Genomic DNA, 16,903 nt, shown 5'->3' with positions numbered 1-16,903 from the left:
TTTTGTATCATTAAACATAAGATTATTGCTTATATCAGACTAATTCTATAACTTGAAAACGCTGCATTGAGTTTTCTAGTTAATCATAATTTTAATACCAGCAACATCATAAGAGTTTCTTTTTGTTAATTAGGTATAGTGTACTTTTTGTATTACTAAAGATATATATATACAGGTTACCCCCGTATAACATGGGAGTTATGTTCCAAAAAATTTCCGTTATACGAAATCAAAGAACTAGTATGAAAAGGGGGTTAGGTTCCAAAAATTAAAAAACATGCTGTTATATTTTCATAAATAAGATAAATGTCTTTATTAAAATTTTCTTAAGAAGTGATACATATTAATATAAATTAAACAATGTTTTCTTTGTCATCACTAAGCACTATTAACTGAAAATTTTTAATCTACGTAGCCAAAAATGAGAGACAATTAAAGTCTTAAAGTATACCGTATTTTACGGACTATAAGACGCACTTTTTCTTCAAAAAATTGCCTCAAAAATTAAGGTGTGTCTTATAGTCCGTAAAATACGGTACTTGTAAAGGTGTGGATTGTCCCAACGGTCAGAGGCACGGTTCAATTCCTAAAAACCGGTGACTGAATAAAGCAAGTATGGAATAAGAGAAAAACATCTGGCATCATCAGAAGCATTGAATGAAAAATGTCAAATGAGGTATCTTTTGCACTTAAGAGCTTTATCACGTTTACTAAACTGTTGTGCAGGGATTTCCCTAATTTCAAATTAGATAAAGTTCGCTTTTAATGGTTTTTATTACATTTCATGTTGTATGAGGGTTTTACCCAATTCTCGAACCGTGTTAGAGTGAATCCGTGCTATAGAAGTGCCGTGTTATACGGGGATATATATATACACATTTTCTTCCTAGGAAGAAAATTTACAATTGAAAATATCCATGAATAAAGTTGTCATTTATTATGAATTTCAGAATTATAAAAAAAAAAAAAGAGAAAAATAAATAAGAGATATAAAAATTATATGCAAGGTCGATTCAAGATACATTTTAATCATATATTTAATTTAAAATAAATGCTCTCCACCTTCAAATTGGCAGTGTCTTGCCCCTGTACGTCATACTTTACCTTTAACAATAGAGTCGTGCCGGTCATCTGACTAACACCTTTCGGGAAAATTTTGAATTGAAATAACTTGATTTCCGGTTTGCATCGGAAGTTCTTATATAGTTTATCGCGGCCTCCTGACCAAAGGTTTCGGTAATCGGTATATCTGATCTCGTTTTTCATCTATCTAACTCTATTCTCGAGATTAAGGAAAGACGGACGACTGTGGGCATTTATAGGTTACAAATTCTTCAAATTGCAACCCAATGAGCCCGTTATTTAGGTGTTAACGTTCATCTAATTATCGTAGTGTATTGTATATGTTATGGACAAGATGATTAATCGGGCATTATGAATAATGACCAAAACGGGCGCGCAGTGTGATAAATATTGATAAATTAATCAAATTGACCGGTCATTACGAATACTACATAACAAGGGAGAGTAAAAAGGAATTATGTCAAATTTGACCCTCCGAGTCTTTTGCAAATCACGTTTTCAGACCACCTGAACTTTTTTAGGTTTCCGGGCAAAAATTTCCGTGAATACGTGTGTGTATTAGCATCTATTTTGCTTAATATCTCAGGATGGGGTGAAGATAAAGAAACGTTTGACGTGGTAACTTGTATATAAGGGACATTGATGCTATTAAATTTTAGTTGTATCTCAGATGGCATCACATACAATTTTAGTTAGATATTTTGATTAATAATACAAATAGAATAAATAATTAAAATCGCCAGTAATGAAAAGGTTTTAAACTTAAGTAATAGCACGACCCAGGGATTTGTGCATTATTTATAATTATCGTATTGTCCGGTGTATAAGACGACTTTTTAACCCAGGAAAATATCAAAAGTCGGGAATCGTCTTATACGCCGAAAAATATGGTATTCAAATTCGGTTAACTCGAAACTATTAGATTAAAAACGAAAAAATGATGCTATAATTGTTGTTCAATAAAATGTTAAAAAAACAATGGGATTGGTCACCGTTCTTACCCTGCTTCCAGCGCCCCCTAGATTTACTCACCGCCCGCTTTGAGAACCCCTGTTGTAGATGGAAGGTTATCGTGGAAATATGCAAATTACCAGTAGTTAGACGATACTGACAGTGTTGCGTTGTAAGTGTAGTGGAATATTTGATTTCTCTCGAAAAAAGTTAAATAGGTAAATATATTTTTTTAAACGATAGTATTTGAGAATTTGATTTAAATATCATCAAAATTTGTTGTTAATTTTTAACTTTTTTTTTAGTTTTTCGCTAATACTGTGACAATGAGTTTTGTAAAATTAAGTTTCGATGAAATTTTGGTTAGGTTGTACCACTCGTAAATTCTATCAGCTAATAGAAAATGAATACTTGAAATTAGGATTGGAACATGATATTGATAATGTCTTTAAATTTGCTTTAAAATTAGGAATACAACGAACTCGGTCAGTGTGCTAATACATGTAAATTGTATTATCGAAGTGATAGAAAATCCTGTTTTCTAAGATGTAGTAAATGTGGCAATAAGTATTCAGCCTATGAAGGAACACTTAAAAGCAAATTTGGCAATATATCTTGTGGTGGTCTTTTGTCGTTTATTTGGCACTCTCTTTGTCTGGAATGTTTGGCATTTGGCACTATCTGACTCATACATCTGTTTGTTTATGTTTAAAGAAAACCTGGAGAAAGATTCCAAATTTTTGCAAAGCAATTGGGGGATACTATAGATTACCACCTATGGAATTTCGGGACTTTGAGTATATATCTGAACTGAGGGGACCGAGACGAGTTCAACGATACCTACTTTTGGACCGGAGACGAAAAAATAAGAAAGTTATCATAGTTTTTTAAGTTGTTATACTTTTTTTAATGCTTTCATACATACGGCACCGTAGTTGCTAGTACTGCCATCTCGCGGTAAAGTCTGCAAACAAATTTTAAAAAACTCTGAAAGGCAAGAAATTGCACGAACAGTCGAACGCCAGTTCCTTTTTTTTTCCTTTTGTTTAAGCATCACGACTCCCGATTGCGATAGCGCGGTCGGCTTGTAGTACTAGCCGACCGCGGGCGATAGCGAGACTGAGGGGCCGTAGCCCCCGAGATCGACTAGCGAGTATGTGCAAAAAGGACTTAACTCGAACTGCAGACGATCAGTGTGCTCGTGGATCAACATCTACCACTGTTGAAGGTATATATGGCCGACTTGCCGAACTGCCTGTTAAACACGCGATAGGCTTAGCGGAGAGAGCGACGCGACTCCCGATCATCGCGCGATCGCCGAAAAAAGTATGATAACTTTCTTATTTTTTGCCTCCGGCCCAAAAGTAAGGTACTGTTGAACTCGTCTCGGTCCCCTCAGTTCAGATATATACTCACTCCCGAAATTCCGTAGATAGTAATCTATAGTAGGGTAGACGTACCAGTTTTGGCCAGTGTACCAGTTCTGGCCAGAAAACAAATTTAACTTAAAAATATAATCACCACATATTCAAATCTGTCCAATGAAACAAACTTTTATTGTTAACTGTGTGAACAGTTAACAATAAAAGTTTGTTTCATTTGTGATTATATTTTTAAGTTAAATTTGTTTTCTGGCCAGAACTGGTACGTCTACCCTACACCCACAATACGCTATGATATATCCAGGGACAGGAAAAACACCAAAATGGCTTGAACCAGAATTTGTTCCGTCTGCACCAGTGTCAAATTTTAAAAATAAAGAAACAAAGAAGGAAAAGGCAACAACCAATTCGAATACAAAGACAAAGAAATAAAACGTTTACAAGTGTAGCAGAATCGACAGGCTCGGGGAAGAAAAGACCTGCAACAAGTGCTGAAGAATTGACAAAATCAGGGGAAAAATGTAGGTTCCAACAAAAAAAGAAGCGTTAATGTGAGTAAATTTTTAGTTATTTTACTATGGTAGTTTATTACGGTTTGGGAGCTACGTGATCTCCGATCAAAATATCACTTACCGCGCAGTCTCTAAACTAATCCAAAATAGCGACCGGATGGGCCGCCATCTTGGAACCTAAGGTAACATTAACCGAAAACCTCTTTATTCCGAAGATGTTTTTCCTTTTAAACAGGTATCCGTTTTGGTTAGGTTTCACAGTATAAATTATTAGAATCAATCGATTTTTGGAAATTTTATATTATTGGTAATTAAAAGAATTTCGAATTAGTAATATTAAATAATTTTTAATAGGCGTAGTTATAATTTGATTGAATAACTTATTTTTATTTTAACTTGGTATGATAATTTCCTTAAATAAACATGTGATAATGCTTAATACGGTAAATAAATAAAAATACATTTTGCTAATATAAATTACTACTGTAGCTATTTTATAATTTTTGTCTTGGTTTTGCTTAGAAGAAGAAAAATTTCTATTTCTTTTAATTCGATCAAAATCTTAGAAAATTTTGAAAGACTTTTTAAACAAAACTGAATGTGTGCTGATATATTGAAGATATTTACAAAACTTTTAAGCTTCTTTTGATGTAACTTGACCACACATCTGGCATTTTGTGGAACAAATAACTAAGTTAGAAGAATCTTCTTCTTCGGAAATAGATTCTTTTAAACAATTCTTTTCTTCCGGAGTCGAAGTACGTTGAGAAGTTGTTGATAAATTCATTGCTGTAGCAACAATGCTGTTCATCAAATCCATTCTCGAATCCAGACTGTATTGCTTATTGCTTATACTTAAACCTCGAATACGTCGACGGAGAGAGGGACTGTCCTTCGCCAAGTTTCCAAATGCACTGCCAAAACGTTGGATGAATTGATCTATAGCTTCTGTATTATCAAAAATAGCTACATAACTGCCATTCATGATCTTTGGTATCATTGGACTATTAGCTAAGAGTAAACTTGTCCCGAATTCGGGATTTCGTTTCTTAACTTCTTTGATAGAAGGTTTATTTACCGTTATCTTATTCGAATGCATTTGAAGAATCTCAGTTGCTGTGATTTGGATGATTTTCCAATCGAGGCGAATGTCTTCGGATGTAATTCGAGGTGAGGAGACTGAAAATCTAATTACATAAATTCCTTTTAGCGATGCTGGAACGCAATGTATTTTTCCATCAGAATTTAAACGCTTTAATAGTTTCTCTGTTAGTTCATTTTTACCCTAGAATATAAATGATATTTTATATTATAAATCAAACACGTATTTTATAATTCAGTAATATCAAATACCTTCAGTCTAAATACAATTAATCCTAAATGCCTTTTAGCAGGAATTTCAAATCTTTTATCTTCCTGGACCAATTTTTCAAATTCAGTTGCTAACTTTATTGTCTGTAAATATAAGACGATTGTATTAATTAAATATTCAAATAAAAATTATGTAAAATGCAATCATAATTTAAATCTGTAAGCTTGAATTGATAATTGAAGGGCTTAGTGGAAAAACGGCATATTTACAAAACTACAGAATCTTGGTCTGCCTAGACAAACCTGAACAGAATCGGAGCGTGTAAAGACCGTTTAAGCAACTTTCACGGCTCGGTTATATGCCACAGGAGTTGTACCGTTTTTATTAATGTGGGTGCACAAACCCACATTAATGAAAACGTTACATATTTTAAAATTCTGATGAATTGAAACCAAATCTTCCTTTTTGTCGAAATAGGCTACACCGTCTTTCCACCAGGTCCCTCGATTCTTAGTATAAATCAATACGTATTAAATTCAAGTAATCGAATGCTTATTAAATATGAATTAAATATACAGAAATACGTTGCTTTGATATTTATCAATAGTACAGTATATTTAAAAACTAACGTACAAATTATTAAGTTATCATTATAATAATACGATTTATATTTAAAACGGTTTGTCATAATTGGATGACACGACTCCTAATTATAACGCAATTGTCACAAATAAGTCGGAGACATATTATAGATTGTACGAACCTGTGTTACTATTACCACAATATAAGTAGACGCTCGGTTTACAATGTTATAATCCGTCAATTATTATAATCAATATTAACAAATTATTAATTTTACTATTCTGAATTTCTCAATCGATATTAATAAAGTACTGTACCGCTAGCAACGAGCATTTATCATGAAAACAATTAATGTCATTGTTCTCGTTCATATTAATATAATGTAATCAGTTTTTTGCATGCTTAAAATTTATCAGTTGTTTCTCTGAATCGAGAAATCTCCTTTTTGACGAACGGTAAGGTTGCGACTCCATAAGAGACCCGGGCCGTGTTCAGTAACGCAGAATTCTGACTTAATCAGGCTGTGCCACGATACTAAACGATATTTTTAGTAATATTTACTCAGACTACTTTTTAGTAGACCTTCTGTGAGTGACCTCACTCCATCTCTGTTTTTGCTTTGAAGAATTTTACGCTAATGACTGTAACGGCTGCTCGTGTTGGAATAAATAACGTCATTTTTAAAGATGAAATTACAACCGACCTTTTCAGAACCTTTTTATTTCCAGTAAGGTACAATATTTAGATGCATGAACAAACGTTTTCGAATCTCTATCGAGATTGCTTCAGGTTCGTGTGTTCACGCATCTAAATATTGTACCTTACTGGAAATAAAAAAGTTCTGAAAAGGTCGGTTACAAGTTTCGGTATTCAAATAGTGTAAATATGAAATTACAATTTTAATTTTTTTCATTATATTTATTTTTATTTAATTTTAACTTCGTCCGCCAGTTTTCCTAGTTGTCTGGCAAATAATATACGCTCGTATGTATAGGCCTACACCGGTGTCTGTGTACTCGTGACGGTGTTGTGTGTTAGAAATTAAACTCGATAATGCTCAGAATATTCTTAACTCCGCCCAGTAAGCCGCTCAGAATTCTGACTTATTATTCTGCGTTACTGAACACGGTCCCGGAATCGAATCAAAGCTGGATCTAAAAGATAAAGAAATAAATTGTATCTTTAATTTACATTTCCTTCGCTTTTCAGATGTGATAAAGTGAAACTTGGGTTTAGCGGACAAAATCTAAAGTTCCGATATAACAATAAAACTACTCATACGATATGGCTTTATCTTGATTATGCGTTTTCTGCCTTCTGCCAACAGACAAAAATTTCTTACTATTTCTATTCCTAAAACCTGTTTGGCGGACACTACAATTGATTCCTATGACTATCAACTTAAAAAATATCATGCTTATCTTTAATGCCATCGTCTCATAGAATTTGTCTTTTTAAACTTATTAAGCGAAGTTGTTATAACTACATTTTTAGATATTATCTGACATATTTCTCATCAAATTTTGATAGGTAAATATTGCATAATGAAGGAAGCATTCGGAAATCTACAAAATTTTGGAGGATGAACGAATAACAAGCAGAACAGATCAAATAAGTTATGTAGCGGGAAAATTGGCAAATATCCTGCTTAGGAAGCCTAAATAATGTAATCGGTAATCGTCTGTCTTGTTTGCAATATTTGCGGTTTGATTATAATTCCAGGTTAATCTTTTCTTCTAGACGTCTCTAAATTAATTAATCACTAATTTCTAAACATTTGGTATAACACTAGACCCCGCGACCCATTAGATTACTTACTACTAAAAATTTATAAAGAATATATGATGATATCCAAACAAAACTATCTGAAATGTAAAAAATTGCGTCAAGTAAAAAATTATGACAATTTAGATCACATTCAATTTATTTTATCTTGGGAATTTTCTTTGGTAAAGATAAGCTCGGTGTTTCAAAGAGAAATGTAGGAAGGAAACAATTAAAAAAAAAAAAATATCTTGTGGGTACTGCTTCGAGGTGCTAAGCCTTATACAGCTATTTTTTTTTTTTTTTTTTTTTTTTTTTTTTAACTCTTTCCGCCCTGTGGGCACTAAGAGGGCCTCTTTTAGTAGGCCCATTATGGGTTCGGCCAGGCCCACAATGGGGCGACCGGGTGGTGAGGGACGGGGCCCGACATATCCGAACGGACCACCCCCCGAAAAATTCCTGGGGATTATTCGACCCGTTCGGATTCGATCCCGGGTCCCCCAGAGCGGTAGGCTGCCACCTTTACCGCTCGGCCATCCGGCCGTCTTATACAGCTATTGAACTTTGACCTATCGACCCGGAAGTTTTGCCAGCACCTGTATCTATATATACAGGGTGGGCCAACGAAAACGAAACGGCAGAGTGTTCGTGTTCGTCCAAGCAAATCGCTCGGACAGGTCGATTTTATTCTCGAGGGAACATCTTATGCAATAAAGTTTTTGCGAATCTGAATATTAATTAAACAAACATTTTTTTCGAAATAAATGTTTGTTTAGTTAATACAAAATAAATGAGTTTTTAAAATTTTTTGTTGTCTGTTGTATTCAGAATCGCAAAAACTTTATTGCAAAAGATGTCCCCTCGAGAATAAAATCGACCTGTCCGAGCGATTTGCTTGGACGAACACGAACACTCTGCCGTTTCGTTTTCGTTGGCCCACCCTGTATAGCCCATTGAACTCGCGCCTGTCCGTCCGCGTAACGGTATGACAAAAACGGGCACTAGAGGCGCCCCTATCGTGTGTCATATTTCAAACATTTAAATTAACAATATAAATTATTATTTCCATTAACACTCACTAGGGGTGCCCTAGCGAAGGTAAATAAACAAATTAAACTATTTTAAAGTATTTATAGAATGTTTAATAACACTAAATACACTAAAACACTAAATAAACAATGATTTTTAATTATCATAAAATTTGTAAAGAACGCCCACTAGGGGGCGTCCCGGGGCTCCTAGTTTAATTATAATCAACCAACAATCTCAGACTTTTAGTAGTATATAGATGGTATTTAACACCTTTAGTACCAAATTATGTAATTTACCGCATTCTCCTCGTACTAAAACGTATTTCTTCACTATTTTTGCCTATTAAATGATAAAATCGATGGTCAAAAGTCAGAATCGATAATTGTTGTTCTGGGTTACGATAGTAACACAAAACAACAATCATCGCAAACCATGTGATGCATTATTCACTAATAAAGACGAAAAAGTCTATTACGTGATGACCATGTGACCATATATGGTTACGTCAGTTCAAATAAGCTTCGTTGTTAGCGAATGTTTAATTTAAACTATTTTTAACAATTACTTACATTCTCACAATGCCCGGCTGCAATTTTTAATTTATTTAATTTAAAATATATGCTCTCCACCTCAAACTAGTAGTGACTTGCCCCTGTACATTATACTTTCCTTTAAACAAAAGTGTCCTGCCGGTCATGTATCTAACACCTTTCAGGAAAAAACTTTTGAATTGAAATAATATGATTTCCGGTTTGCATCAGAACTTCGTAAGTAGTTAATCGGGGCCTCTGCCCCTAAAGTTTCCATATCTGCTCTCGTCTTCCATCTAACTCCATTCTCGAGATTAGGAAAGACAGAGAGTGGGAATTTACAGGTCTACAATTTTTTCAAATTGCAGTCCAATGAATAAAATGGTTCCAAGATGACATTATGATGTAATGTAGCATCAAAACGAATGGTTTGTATATGCAAGATAACGTGGAAATAGTCAAACATTAACTGTTTTTCTAAATTGTTACCTAACAAAATTACAATAAAATTGACAATTTAAAAATGTCTTCTTCAATAAAAGAATCTTAAAACTCGATTCATGCGGGTTTTTTTTACTCTTTTCAACCTGCAGGCATTAAGAGATCCTTTTTCAGTAAGCCCAACGTGGTTTCGATCGTTGGATGAGGGACGAGGCCCGTCACATCCAAGACAAACCACGCAGAAAAATTCTTGGGTTCCAGAGTAGTTTTAAAACAAATCAAAAACCATCTATTGATTATTTAAACATTTTTTAGGTATTGTAAAATATAAGGTAGTTTTTAACGGATACCTGATTTAAACGAGCTAAATTTCCAGTCCCAGAGAGTTTGATAAACCGAGATTCTACTAGGTATAAAAAAAGTTAATTATATACGTATATACAGTAGATTATGCATAGGATTACTATATAGTATTTTAGACCTTATACAGGAGTCGCGTTGCTTGGGCCAAAATCGCCACTTTGCGTTATTTTTATTAAAGTGGCGATAAAATCTAGTCCGCTTGTTTCGACATTCAGCGTGAAATTGAATCACATGTCAGGAAAAACAGCAAAATGTCGAGCTTCAATACAATGGGAGTCCCGTGCAAAGTACGAAGTGACGTTGAGAATCGAAGGCAGTTTTGTGCAATTCCGTCCAGCATTTCCAGATTGGGATTTTTTATCGACTGACAAAAATTTTGGGGAATTTTTCGGGATGACTTTTTGGCTACAATTTCAAAAATTTGTAGACCTATAAATTCCCACTGTCGTTTGTCCGTCTTTCCTTAATCTCGAGAAGGGAGTTAGATAGATAAAATTTGACATCAGATATAGAACCTTGGGGACTGGAGGCCCCGACTAACTGCATACGAACGTCCGAAGCAAACCGGAAGTCACGTTATTTCAATTCAAAACTTTCCCTAAAAGCGGTTAATAGATGACCGGCCCGACTCTATTGTTAAAGGAAAAGTATGATGTAGAGGGGCAAAACACTGCTAATAATTTGAGGTGGAGAACATATTTTAAATTTATTTAATTTAAAATTGCAGCCCGGCGTTGTGACGATGTCACTATAAATAATCGCTCGTTTCACTTTCATCTTTTTCAATAGACTAAAATAAGCGGCCGGATGGCCGAGCGGTCAAGGTTAGCAGCCTGCCGCCCTGGGGAACCCGGGATCGAATCCGGATGGGTCGAAAAATCCCCAGGAATTTTTCGGGGGTGGTCATACGAATATGTCGGTCCCCGTCCCTCACCACCCGGCCGCCCCATTGTGGGCTTGACCGAACCCATAATGGGTTTGCTATAAGAGGCCCTCTTAGTGCCCACAGGGCGGAAAGAGTTACAAAAAAAAAAAAAAAAAAAAAAAATTGACTAAAACAAAATTTTGACATGACAGAACCTGTGAAATACTGTTTAAACATTGTGATCAAATGTGTTACTCAGAATTATTCACTAAAAAAATATTTAAGAATGATTCCTATTGATAGCAAGGGGAAGGTCAGGCTTTCGGGTCTCCGATTCGAACAAAACTTGGTGAGCACTTAGTCCTAAACACAAACATCTCGTTATTCAAATAATAGAATCCACTTTTCAAGAGTTTCCAAAAATTGAGCCTCTGAAAATTTAGTGTTTAGCTTGTAAGTCTTTGGAAGTTTTAAGTCTTCGGGTAGCCGAGACGCTAAGCACTGGCGCTAGTATTAATACAATAGCCCTTCGTTATATCACAGATTCGGATATATCGCGATTTTTTTTTTTTGGTTCCCAAATTTTAAAAGCACTCGAATTAATAAATTTTAAAATTTCAATTTCCTTTGAATATCTTTTTGTAAAGAAATACAGTATTTTATTCCCGTCATTGTGCTCGAAACCACCACTGCAGATGAAACAATAAATTCGTCAAGATCTAAATGAGCAAAACAGGTGAATAGATCAATTATCATTTACGTTTCCTTTCCACATTAAAAGTTGTTTATTTATTGGTTTTAAGTACTGTTTCCTCATTTACAATTTCTTGTGAAATTTCGAATTCGCCGCATAATGCATAAGGAAAAGATTTCTTTATTTCTAAACGGAAAGTTCTAAAATTTTTACAGGCTCAATTTTTGGAAACGCTTGAAAACTGGGTCCTATTGTTTGAACATGGAACTGCTTGTGTTTAAGGCTACCTGCTTTTCAAGTTTCGTTCGAATTGGAGACCCGAATTAGTAGAAAAACTTGCATTAATTAGTAGAAAAACTGGTGGCGATAAATAATTTGAAGTGGCGAAATGGTGGCGATATTTTTTAATTTTCCAGAGCGACCCCTGCTTATATGAACCTTTTTTATAATATACTCTAAAGTATAAATTTCATTTAAACTAACAGATTAGATGAATAGTTTCCATCTTCGACATTTTTATTTTCAATATCTCTTTACTGTTTAATTAAAGGAATCAATCAGCAATACGAAATTATTTTCTTGAAACGATTATTTTATCTTGGAATTCCATTAATATAAAAATATAAAATTTTCAAGAATTAAATTAGCCTACTAACGTAACGAATATGTTCTTGAAGTCCCGTAATTCCAAAACTTCGAATAACAAACCATAATTTTAGCGATCGAAACCTCCTACTGAGCGGAATTTGCCAGTGCTGTAAATGAAATTTACGATGATAAGTAAATCTAATAAATTTCATTTCATTTAAATGTTAAGCAATTTATCTATTTCAGTTGTCAGAAGAAAATATAAACTAACTTACCATAAAATCAATAGCTAGACCTATTAATTGCAAATTATTATTAATACAGAAATAAAGCAAAGATATAAGTGAAAGATGCGAGCCATTACCTGTGTTTTCGTGATGAAGATAGAGAGGATTCACATTAAATGTTCGGTGGAGGGCACCGCTATTTTTTACCCTGCAGAGATTCATTTTATTGAGTAGATAAGATACTTAAAATGCGGTTATAATTTAATAATCAGGAAATATTTTAACCAACCACATTGCAGTACAATCAAAATGAACCATCATCCATTTTGAAGGATTGAATGCGAACGATTGAACGTATTCAATGCCTTTCATCCATTTTCTGAATTCGGGACAAATAAATGCAGTTCCTGCGTAAGCAGCATCTACGTGGATCCAAATATTTTCTTTCTGACCTAAAATCGTCATTAAAAAAATTATAATATCTGTTTTATTGTATAATATCCATTTAGTGAGATGTACTGTACTTACAGATTGGTCCTAATTCGCTTAAATTATCAAAGGAGCAAGCACCAGTTGTACCTAATGTAGCACAAAGCTATAAAAAGAGGGGGTTTTTTATTAAATAAAATATTATTGTTTGCTATTGCTTTTATTTTTAGTAAGATTTAGTTTTATAATGATTAATTGTGACATATGTGAAAACTATGGAATTTTCTTTTGTATCGGAAACTACAACTTGAGTAGATGTTAGTTTTGATTACAAAATTAGTCGGAAAACTTTCTCCAAAGTATTATTATCCTTTAATAAATAAATAAAAAATATTATCGCAAAAGTTAATAATGAATTTATATTTTCATTAGCATACTTTATTCGTTTTATCTGTAAAATTAAAATACGTATTACAGAAAATTTTGGTCCTTAAATAAGAATGCGAGAAATGAATTTAAAGAAATTGAGTCGTTTTTTCAATTGTAGTCAATAATAGTATTATAATTCTCTGTAATAGTATTCTGTGACTGCTTGCGGGCCACAAAAAATCATCCTATGGGCTTCAAAGGGTCCGTAGGTTTCAGTTTCTCCATAACTGCTCTACATATTACACTGCAGTACTACGGAAAGTGTAGCAATCGACAACGAACCAATACCTTTTATAACTGAATGCCTATTATGGACTATATAACGAAAGTTGCATGGCGTCAAGAGTTGGTTTTGAATGGAAATAGATAAAAATTGTTTCGTAGTTTTACTATTTTCATTCAAATACAAAACGTTCGTATAGCGTACGAAATTGGCCAATATTAAAATCTACGATTAGTGCAAAGTTCAACAGATAGAAAATTTGATGGCTAAATAACCAATGCGGTAAAGGCGACCATTTTGGAAAAGATTGGTGCCTTGAATCGTAAAAGCATCAATCTTTTCCATAGCAGTAAAGATCAATTTAGAAATTTTCGTGGATACGTCAGTCCCTGACCATCGGGCTGTCCATTTTGGGCCCGGCCAAACTCATGACGGGCATGATTAAAAGACCCTCCTTGTGAGCATGATTGAAAAACTCAACAACGAAAAACAATAAACATCAGATTATGTCGAACAAATATTACGAACAGAAAATAATACAGTACCGGACCATATATCCAGCTAGCTTACGACCGGAAGTGGTCCGGATTTCTTAAATTAAGGATTAAAATATAAAATAAACAATGGAAAGTAAAGAACGAAATTGGATCTAACACGCCGTAAGCCAGCAACCACACTGGAAATGGAATCATGCGATGCGTACGCCAGGAAACTAAAACAAAGCGAAGGACGGCTGTACTTAGTCCTCCAATTCAAAAATAATCTGTTTTCTGGTAAATCCGTATTTCTGGAAGCAGGATATTTGATCCGGTACTATATCACATTTTTATTTCCTCTTTTTAAAATAAATTAAATAAATAAATTGTTACTGTTATTTAAATTGAACGATCTGAAACAAATTTTTATTCTTAACATTCCTGCAAGTTTCACTCCAAGTCATTACAGCATTTACATTCGTGCGAATTTGTTTTACCACGAAAATGCGTTCAGAAAATCCCAACATATCAATAATTTTCTAATGGAATTTGCTGAATCTTTAGATGGAAATAACTATAATAACTTTTAACATAGCTTATGTATAATATTAAATGTTTCTTACAAAAAATGGAATGAGGCTTTTCTGTTTATCTCTCTCCGCGGTTTCTTTTAATTTCTCTCCTCGAAGGCTCAAATTTTCATCGCTTTCGATGTAATGCATTTTGACCAATCCGATTAATCCTGCCTTTTCGACCGAAGAATGAGCCTTAAAACATAAGAATTTATATTTAAATAACTTTAAATAAATCTCCATTAAACAAATTATGATCTTACCTGATCGGAACAATATGCTACGAGTCTACCATTGATTTCTGCTTCGTCCAGATCCGGATAATCTTTTTTAACCCTTTGAATCACTTCCGTTCGAGCCGCAAGCAATGCTACAAATGTTGCTTCACTTGCCGAAGTCTATAGGAAGTGGACTTTCTCATAAACTATTAAAATGAGTTACAGTTGGCTATAAACATGACATTACCTGAATGACTCCTCCACCCGAACCATTGGAATGAGCGTGAAGAAACTCTTCGGGTAATCCTATCATTTTCCCTAACCAATCCATTACAATAATCTCTAATTCGGTACACGCCGGACTGGATGCCTGATTGTAAATAATTGTGAAAAATATTTGTTTAAAGAATAAAATAAAACAAAACTGCCGAATGAAACATTATTACCCATGTAAAACCTAAGCATCCAATCGCATTAGATAATATATCACCAAGTAACGAACCAGGACAATTTATAGCAGGAAAATAAGCGTGCATATGAGGACTTTGCCAGTGAGTTACCTACAAAATTTAAATACCATAAACGTGATATTAATAACATGTTTATATTTCGAATAATAAAATGTATAGAATATTCCGTACTAACCCCCGGCATGATCACTCGTTCGATATCGTTGAAAATATCTTCCCATTTTTCGCCTTCGATTGGAGCACTTTCTGGTAATAAAGGCCTCATGTATCCCGGTTTAACGTCGGGAAAAATGCGTCTTTCGCGTATATTCTCCAGATAATCTGCCGTATAATCGATTAAGATTTTTCCTGAATGACATCAAACATAAATTCATAAATCTATCGTCGCCAGTTTTGTAAAAATATACATTTTTTTTCATTGTTTTGAAATTCGAATTTCAAAGAGACAAACCCCATTTTCTGTAATCTTCCAAATTCATCGGTTATATTTAGTAAGTAGCTCCTATAATAAAATATGCAAATTGAGTATTGCTAGCGGATATATTTTTTAATCGAAGAATTGTTTATTATGTTAGAGAATCCGGACAAGAACTCATCCAATTAAGCAATATTTATTCCTCCACGTTACATTTAATATTCTTAATGAAAATTTTAATGTAAGTTTGAAGCATATTTGTTCTAAAATTTTAAGTATAAAAATTATAAAATACTATTTTTTAAGTAAAAAAAAAAAACGTATTAATTACTCAGAATAACTGTTGTATGATCGTTAACAACGTTCTTCCAAAAGAAATTGTCTGGTATAATTTATCGCTGGATTTGATGATAAAACATTTAAAAGTCGTTAAAAGACATTCAAAATTATCTCAAAACTTTATGAAAATTTCCAATAATTTTATAATAAAAATTTAAAATATTTATTAGCAAAATAACCTTTAAAGTAATCAGAAAAAATTTCCGATTTTCTATTTAAAGTTAATTTTATTCTAAATCATCTTCTTACCATCAACTGTAACTCAGAGAAAAGTAATTTATTCTAGGATAAAAGAGACTTGCTCTTACCTTTATTTCTGATATGTTTATGCAGCCGATACAAAACTTGCTAGTGGTTCGATCTTGTTTATAAAGAAATATAACACTCATTGCGTTTGCGCTATTACTATATCCTCTAGAGTGACGCGATGATACCCAACCAATTATCGTTCTAGTGGCAACGTTAGTGAGTTAACTCTTTCTGTCTGATACTCTTATAGGCTATCGACGAACGGGGATATTGTTTTCGATCGATACTTATGATTTTCGAACTACGTTCCCAATTAAAAATTGTAAGAAACGCTCCTTAAGACACGTAACGACGATAAAAGTGATGCATACATTTAACATTGTCTTTTTAGTTGCCGTATTCGTACAATGAGAAACAATTAACGGTTTTCCTATTGGCTTTGTACAAGTATCGGTGAAATTTTGTCAATATCTTTTAATTTATTTTATAAATAACTAGCAGATAGGCTCGGCGTTGCTCGGGCAAAAAGTAACGATAGCGAAGATTAAGATTATAGCCAATCTTACCCGTTTTTACAGAATGCAAGAATTGGGTCTCTCTAATTAATCTGTTTCCAGACTAATTAGAGAATTTTTAGATGGGTCTAAAAATATGTTCGTTTTTCCGCAAAAACGCAAAAAAACCGCATCTGCGCTTGTAAATCTTGCACGTCGCTTTCTCTTAACACTTTCATCCTTAATACTTCAATTGTTAACAC

At 33.7% G+C, this 16,903-nt stretch overlaps 1 protein-coding gene across 1 annotated transcript; it reads right to left on the bottom strand.

Moving 5' to 3' along the window:
- Positions 1-4,288: 4,288 nt before the first annotated feature.
- On the bottom strand, positions 4,289-16,259 carry Hdc (histidine decarboxylase). The gene is made up of 14 exons (XM_067274718.1): positions 16,206-16,259; positions 15,595-15,645; positions 15,319-15,491; positions 15,120-15,233; positions 14,921-15,043; positions 14,719-14,853; positions 14,507-14,650; positions 12,855-12,921; positions 12,616-12,778; positions 12,464-12,534; positions 12,375-12,394; positions 12,168-12,266; positions 5,282-5,383; positions 4,289-5,213 (listed from the first exon to the last, which is right to left on the bottom strand). Exons 2-14 carry the CDS (start codon positions 15,620-15,622, stop codon positions 4,563-4,565), a joined length of 1,890 nt encoding a protein of 629 aa, XP_067130819.1. The 5' UTR covers positions 15,623-15,645; positions 16,206-16,259; the 3' UTR covers positions 4,289-4,562.
- Positions 16,260-16,903: the final 644 nt, after the last annotated feature.

The sequence above is a fragment of the Centruroides vittatus genome, unplaced genomic scaffold (assembly GCF_030686945.1).
Source record: "Centruroides vittatus isolate TY-2023 unplaced genomic scaffold, ASM3068694v2 contig_1154, whole genome shotgun sequence".
NCBI classification, from domain to species: Eukaryota; Metazoa; Arthropoda; class Arachnida; order Scorpiones; family Buthidae; genus Centruroides; species Centruroides vittatus.
Note: the sequence above shows the minus strand (reverse complement) of the source record. Positions and strands in the feature narration are given on the sequence as shown.